Genomic DNA, 8,298 nt, shown 5'->3' with positions numbered 1-8,298 from the left:
CAGTGCCTGCTTCATTTCATTGAGAAGGAGGATTCAAACTTCCGGTACTGTCATGGCGACATGGTGGTGTGTCTGCTAAAATAAAGAAAAATAACCCCATCAACATCGGATTTTGAGCATTAACTGGTTGCAAATTGCAGAGGAATCATTATTTATACGGATAATTCAGGTGGCCCATCGCGGCTCGCACCCGGCCGGCCATGGCGGCGCATAAACCCGTGGAATGGGTTCAGGCCGTAATTAGTAGATTCGACGAGCAGGTAAGAATAACACATCGTATCAGACATTGTGCCTCTGCCTTGTCCCTGTAACATCATGGAGGTCGTGGCTTTAGCGACGGGATCATTTGAAGAAAGCTGCAATGTCATGACTGGTGTGTTTTGTGGGGATCTAGCTAGCTAGCTCGCCTGCTCAACACACCGCTCCTGCAGAGCCGCATCATCACACACAGGACTCGGGAGCAAGTGACAGCGACAGAGAGGGCGAAATAGCACATGGGCAAATTTATCCCAAACATTTGAGATACCATTTAAAATCCATAAGGATAATACCACGAGGATGTACTCTCTATATAAACAAAGGAGTCGACAGAGTACGCCTTTTGCTGTTTAAAAGGAAGAACTAGCTAGATGTAGACTTAAGCAGCGAGTTGTTAGCTTGGTTAGCAATGCATTCAGCTTCTGCCAGTAACACTGTGCTAACTATAGTTAGCTAGCTAGCCACTGCGAGCTTTGTTGCTAGCCAATTTGTCAACCTGAAGCTAGTGTCCAGTAATTAATGTGCAAATGCAATTTCCATTTACCTACCTAGTAACTCATCGTGGACTACAAATCAAATTGTTTGTCTATACTATAAGTTGTTTGTTTATAGCCTGTTAGCTATTACAGTAGCAGCTAGCTAGTCATATCCTGTGTTATTTTAGCTGCGTCCAGTTTGTTTAGCCTACAGTGTGTGTGTGGACTTTTCTATGCAGACTGACAATCAGGTCTCATCCATTGTATTGGGAAACATTGGTGATGATGGGTATCGAAGCTTGTTTCTGAATGAATTTATTGATCTACTTTACTCCCCTCGCAAAATCTCACCAATGTCTTAATTTTCCTTCTCGTTCATCATAGCTATCCTATATGATGCAGTATCAGTATGGGCTATGGTTGTACAGTACTAGGCTTGTATGCAAAGCAGTGATTTCATTGTATTATCCTTACATGTGTTGCTTTCCCATGTTGACGTTTACATTGTAATGTATAGGCCTAGTTAGTCTGTGTAATTCTGATCAGTGACGTTTGTAGTATATTGCAGTATACACGGAGTGTACAAAACATTAGGAACACCTTCTCTTTCCATGACAGACTGACCAGGTGAAAGCTATGATCCCGTAATGATGTCACCTTCAATCAGTGTAGATGGGTAGGAGACAGGTTAAAGAAGGATTGTTATGCCTTGAGACGTGGATTGTGTGTGTGTGCGCTATTCAGAGGGTAAATGGGCAATACAAAAGATTTAAGTGCCTTTGAACGGGGTATGGTAGTAGGTGCCAGGCGCACCAGTTTGAGTGCGACAAGAACTGCAACGCTGCTGGGTTTTTCACACTCAATTGTTTGAGAAGCATTGGAGTCAACATGGGCCAGCATCCCTATGGAATGCTTTTGACACCTTGTAGAGTCTATGCCCCTACAAGTTGAGGCTGTTCTGATAGCAAAAAGGATGCACTCAATATTAGGAAAGTGTTCCTAATGTTTTGTTAACTCGGTGTATATGTTATGCCTACATGATGAACCTATGGGATGGTAAATTCCATATATTTCATATGTGAAAGTAAATATAGGCTAATGAACCTTATCAAATGACAAGTTAGTGGATTAGCGAACCGGAAATCTCAGCCCTGGGAGCATTCGTTTTTGTGCTTGTTCATTGTTGCAAGAGGAAAGTGACTTGTGTGACCATATTGGCACACACTTCTAATTTGTTTACACATTCAATTACTATCAACTATTTCTTTAGTATAAAAACTCCAGTGGATATGAGAGATTAGTAATTGTAGATGTTTAGGCTACTGTGTCCAAGTTGGTTTGTTTTGGGTATGTGGTTACTTCAAACCTCCATGCAGGGTAGGCTAATCGGATGAATGGTTAATTTTAACAGTTCTATCTAAGCTGTTGGTATACACATCAGTGACATTCCTACAGTGCATGACATGAGGAGGTTAGACAGTATGCAACAGGCTGGATGTCTAGGTTATTGAGACAGTATCACAACACTTGGTTTCTGAGATCCGCTATTCATAGTTTTGACAGGGTTTGCGGTAGCATAGTCCTAACTAGTCCAATGTCCCCAGTAATCTCCGTCTTCCAGGGTTGGGATAGTCTGAGGACTGTTCCACCTAACATCAAGCCGATAGGCCTACCTGTCCCTTGTAGCAGATATCCTGTTGAAGTTCTGCCCCCCCCCCTATCCATTAGCTCACTGTTCTGGCTTGGAAGGCCAAGTGGCTGGGTGTGGCTCATTGCACTTTGATGAAGGTTTAATGGAGATTAGGCCTAATTTGCTGTTAAGCCTATTGATACCACTTTGTAATCATTAAAGAGGGTTTTGTATGTTGGCTTCTGGTTGGATTGAGACTGCTTTCTGTCAGAATCAGCTTTGAGATTAGCAGCTCAACCCTCGACTGTGACGTTATAGGTTAGGCTGTATCACCTTTCCTTTTGAGCTTGACCCGTTGAGGCCAGAGCAGAGCATTGGGGCGGCAGGTAGCCTAGTGGTTAGTGTTGGACTAGTAACCGAAAGGTTATCCCCGAGCTGACAAGGTAAAAATCTGTCGTTCTGCCCCTGAACAAGGCAGTTAACCCACTGTTCCAAGGCCGTCATTGAAAACAAGAATTTGTTTTTAACTGACTTGCCTAGTTAAATAAAGGTACATATAAAAAAAAATGGATGTTATTACCGTATAAATAATCCAACCCTCACTTTTCTAAATCCAAGGTAGGCTACTTTCCTCATGCGAAATTCAAGAATAATGTAGTGTGTAAATGTGTGAAGGGGATTCCAGTCAAGCAGATTATTTTCCCCTGTTGTGTAAACAACATATTTGTAAAAGGTTATTAATCGCATACACATATTCAGCAGTTGTTATTGCAGGTGTAGCGAAATGCTTGTGTTGCTAGCTCCAACATTATGCCCTATAATGTATTATCTAATAATACTTTCTTATACTAGTGCTAGCATGTATTGTGCTTGAGCTTGTAACACCAAAGCTCCTAAGGAAAGAGGATGGAGTCTTTCTGACCTTTTCATTGAAAATCTGATGTTGATCCCTGATGCTGGTTTACAAGCACTGACCTGGAAAGAGAAGCTCAGCCAAGTGAAGAGCCATGTCTTTTTTTAGATGGCATCTCAGATGGAAGCTCATAAATATCTCCTAATGGTGTTTCTGTGCTCGCCTAAATAGTGTTTCTATGTTGGCAGCACTCAGGAAAAATGTCTTAAACCGCGTTTGTGTATCTTCTGGCGTTATGTCGACAAGGGAAGTGTACTCTTCCTCTCGTCCCCTCTTTGTGTTCAGTGCCCTGTTGGCTGGTGCCAAAGCACTCATTAGGAAAGGGATTGACCTTAGAGGAATTTCAGACTGTGCCTGTGAAACAAAGTGGCCCTGTGTCTGTTGGCCTGAATATAGATGTCAACAAGCCATACTCTGTGTGCATGTTCGCAGGGAAGATGCTTAAGTCTCGGGACTCTCATTTCATGCTCATGTCTCTGAGCCAGGAGAGGAGCAGCCCCTCTCTGGTCTGTTGTGGTGACCTCTGGCCTTTGCTGGAGGACATGGTATTAGGTCCTGCTATAGGTGAGGAATCTCCTCTGGACCTGTCGGATGGTTGGGATTGGTGTGTCCACCTCAATCTCCATACCTTTATATGTTTAGCATACTTATAAGAAGTCATAGTACAAAACTGGGTCAAGTTGGACTTTCTTTGCACTTTGCAGACTAAGTAAGTTTGTTTTCATTAGTAGTCCTACTTGTGAATTGTGTGTGTGTGTGTGTGTGCGCGCGCACACGTTTGTATGTGGGCGAGCAGCAGACTGCCGCAGGTGTGCAGCTGTGGCCCAAATGGGAGCGGCGCAGCGCCAAAGGCCTCTTTGTTCCTACGGAGCGGAGCATGGCGCATGGAGCATGGCCCGTAGTGGGTGTCTGTGAGCTCAACCCATCCACCCCCTGTGTGTGTGTGTGTGTGCATGTGTGGTACTATATACTCAGGGAGGGGCCACCCAGCCACCTTCCAGGCTTCCCCAGTACTCTACACTCCTCCCTATCCCTTTAGCCTCTTCCACTCAAGGTTATTATAGCTTTGTGTTTTTATATATATATTTTTTAATTTAATTTAAAATTAATGTTAAGTTTAATTTACTTTTAGTTGTGTACAAATATATATTTTTATTTCGTTTTTATATTATGTAGGTGTAGTTTTAGTGTTGGGGACAGAAGGCATGCATTGGGGGCTAGGAGCTTAGTTTTTTGTGTATTTGTGATGTCTCTTCTTTTGGCCATATGTGCTGGTATTCTACGCTGTTGTGTAACCTTTTTTTTTCCTGATGTCCCTCCCTGCCTCTTTTCTCCTAGGAAATATTTCATTGTTAATATTTAAGAAAGGATAATGGGCTTGCCTTTCAACCTATGAATGATCTCTTAGCAGATTGTTCTTTAGAAAATATATTTCCCTCATTCACCTACAGATGAGCCTTTCGTTCCTACAGTATGAATAGAGTAGCCTACTGGCTGCTATTTGTGAATGTGTCTGTGGAGTGAGGAGTGGGGGGCTGAATGCGTGGGAAAAGGGGAGTTCCTTAATAGCCAATGATAAAGTCGGAAGTTCTGTATCTAGTGTTACGTAATATACATAGTATTTCTTATGACAACCTTATGACACAGTCTATCCATTGCATAAGAACAGTTATTGTTTTACTATACCGAACAAAAATATAAATGCAACAATTTCAATGATTTTACGGAGTTACAGTTCCTTTAAGGAAATCAGTCAATTGAAATGAATTCATTAGGCCCTAATCTATGGATTTCACATGACTGGGCAGGGGCACAGCCATGGGTGGGCCTGGGAGGGCATAGGCCCACCCACTTGGGAGCCAGGCCTACCCACTCAGAATGAGTTTTTCCCTGCAAAAGGGCTTATTACAGACAGAAATACTCCTCTGTTTCATCAGCTGTCCGGGTGGCTAGGCTCAGACGATCCCGCATGTAAAGAAGCAGGATGTGGAAGTCAGGGGCACTAAAAGGCTACCTTAGGTGATGGGTCAGGTCATAGGTTTAGTTACAATTATAACGTCAATCTCAAGCGACTTAGATTTAAAAGGAATTGCGCTGATGCTGGTGCAAAAAAATATGATGGAAGGAAACTATCGCTTATGTTTACACCAATCCAATGCTTTTTAACTTTTGTAGTACATAAGAAGAAGAATCAGTTTGGCTACCTAGACCGTTTTTTCCCCTGTTAGCTCGTTCTAGCGATGCACTAGTTAGGCCTACTGTACAGTTCACCCCCCCAGACCTGGAACAGGCCTCCTTGAAAACATATTGAGTACGTTTACATGTACACTGATTCATTCGATATTAAACTGTTTCATAAATCCAACATATGCACCACATAGAACACACTGCAACTGCCTCTGCAATGCAATGCTGCATTGAAAATGAATGTGCTTCTGGTGTATACAATGACGCTGTTGGTGTGATCGAGGCGTATGTGCGGGTGAATTGAGTTCGGAAAAACTGAAAGTATGCATCTTAGAAATAGTTTTCACATACAAATTTAATATGTCCGAACTCAGAATCAAATAGGCTTTGCAAAAATAACATGGTCGCTGTTGTAGAATGTTTATTTTGATTGATGATTTTTGGCATTATTTAAGTCCCATCGGGTAGCTTGGTTTCAGATGTCCAAGTAAACAGGATTATTAGGAAAAATTGTTATTTTTGCAAGGCATGTAAATGTTTTAAATAAACTATTATATTAATCTGACTATCTGCAATAATCGTATTGTTGTGTGCATGTAACCACGCTCTCTGATGAACTTATTGACAGGAAATGGTATACACAACACTTGGCTATTCCTGTACTCCATGCTCTTGACATTATGGTTAGGGTTATGTATATTGGACACAAAGTGAAGTTACCAACTTCGATGAATGCACCAACATCAAGGATTTTCACACTGTATAAGCCTAACTCCCCCACCCCGTCCCCTCTGCAGCTTCCAGTTAAAGTGGGCCAACAGAACACTCACACCAAAGTCAGCACGGAGCACAACAAGGAATGTCTGATCAACATCTCCAAGTATAAGTTCTCACTGGTGATCAGTGGCCTCACAAACATACTGAAGAATGTGAACAACATGGTAAGTGTGTGTGTGCAAGCAACACCAGTTGTAGCCTATAGAGACATGTACAGTGTTGCATATGTCTCAACCATGTCTCCCTCTCCCCTAGCGAATATTTGGGGAGGCTGCGGAGAAGAACCTGTATCTCTCTCAGCTCATCATCCTGGACACACTGGAGAAGTGCCTTGCTGGGGTGAGGAACCTTTCTTAAGGCTGTCTACATTTTATACCCTTTATTTTTTCTCTTAAACTTTCCCCTTAATATATATATTTTTAAATTATGGATACATGTCGCTTTTATTTCTCAGACTCTCCCTTCATCCTTCTTTCCTCCCTATGTCTCCTTCCTGATTTGTTTCATTTTCTCATGCTGGCCTAAGACACTTTTTTTATCAGTAGATTTCCATTGGATATCAGCATAACACAATAGGATGTGGTGGGCTGTCTGTGGTTGAGATGTTTTGTTTCAGTTGGGACAGTGGCCTTTGCCCTGGATCTGGGCCCTTTCCTCTCCCCACACAAATGAATTGTGTGTTTGAGTACTGTCTCTCTCTCAGGCTCAGTGAACTCTGTTAGTAGCCAGTATTCCCCTGGTTCCTCTCCCTCCTCTCCTCAGTAAAGATGTGCTCACTGCCCACTTCTGAAGATTGCTTTTCCAGGTGCTTCCTCATCTTGACTTCATATTCGCAGCCTCCAAGTTTCCGGCCTTTTTTTTATCACTGGGAGCTGGCGGATGGAGGACAGCTGTTAGTGGGTTCTTCAAGTCCTCCTTGTTCTTGAAATGTGAATGCTTTTTGCTGACTATTTTACCTTTGTAAATAGTTTATTTACACATAGGGCTGTGATGGTCATAGAAGTTTGGATGACTGTTATTGGTCAGCCAAATGACGGCGGTCATCATTCTAATTGTTTGAATAGCAAAACATTTATTTGTATTTTTTTAAAGCACATTTTGTACTCTCCTTCACTCCTGACTGCATGTGCTGCTGTGCAGGGAGAAGGGTGCTGCCTAGGCAAACAAATACTTATTTTATACAACACCTTGTTTGTTTCAGCAAGGAGCAACCAAATTTCATTACGTAAAGAGTCTGCAGAAATGGACTCAACCGCAAAAATGCCCGGCCGCCCCGTCTTCAGTCAGCTGTTTGTATATTATATTTAAAAAATTACGATGGTATTTATTCATAATCGTCAGTTACATATACGGCTTAAATATACAGCTTTCCTCTTTCAGTTTCCCATGTCACTGCCAGTCAATTTAAAATCATGACATTAAACCCTTACTTAATTAGAAAATCCTTATCTTTTCTATGAAATATTTAACTTAATGATCCACCATTACTGTCCCCAAGTAGAACCCTCTTTGTCCCAGTCCTCCCACGGTGTGCTGGGGTAATGGCAGATCCCAGGTTGAAAAATGCAGAACAAACTCTATTTTGGTGCCCTCTGGTACATTCTAATGCCTTGATTCCGTCTGAAATACACAGCTAAATTATTGAATACTTTAACGACTACCTCCAATGTTGGGGAAATTAGTTGTGGTATTGAGTAGAAATACCTGACTTTACATTTAAAATAGCAGAAAATTTAAGAATTCAGTGTGTTGTAAGTTGTTTTGGATATGGTCTAGGCATATATGTTCTAGGGCTGTGACGATACCAATATCACTATTGTTTCCATGGCAACAATGAGAACAAGCAGGCAACTCTCTGGTCCTTTAAAACCTGCTGTATGCAAAATATTGTGCTAAAGCTTGGAAAATAAATAAATGTGACTCTGGATGACAACATAATGATTTTGTTTCCAACATTGGGGCTGTTCTCCTAAAGAAGTTAAATCCGCTTCTTGTTTTGTTACCTTGCCATGATACTAACAAGTATTGTGATACTGGTATCGTCCCGGCCCTAATAT

The 8,298-nt window shown here is 41.8% G+C and overlaps 1 protein-coding gene across 1 annotated transcript in view; it reads left to right on the top strand.

Moving 5' to 3' along the window:
* The first annotated feature begins 200 nt into the window (after positions 1-200).
* The window catches only part of LOC120057192 (neurofibromin), an 83,766-nt gene continuing 75,668 nt past the window's right edge, over positions 201-8,298 (top strand). The window contains exons 1-3 of the mRNA XM_039005675.1: positions 201-260; positions 6,262-6,405; positions 6,497-6,580. Coding sequence (XP_038861603.1) covers positions 201-260; positions 6,262-6,405; positions 6,497-6,580 — 288 coding nt within the window. The remainder of the gene's footprint in view (positions 261-6,261; positions 6,406-6,496; positions 6,581-8,298) is intronic.

Source organism: Salvelinus namaycush, chromosome 12 (genome assembly GCF_016432855.1).
Source record: "Salvelinus namaycush isolate Seneca chromosome 12, SaNama_1.0, whole genome shotgun sequence".
In the NCBI taxonomy this organism is placed as follows: domain Eukaryota; kingdom Metazoa; phylum Chordata; class Actinopteri; order Salmoniformes; family Salmonidae; genus Salvelinus; species Salvelinus namaycush.
The sequence above is the reverse complement of the archived record's forward strand: the minus strand, read 5'-3'. Positions and strand labels throughout refer to the sequence as shown.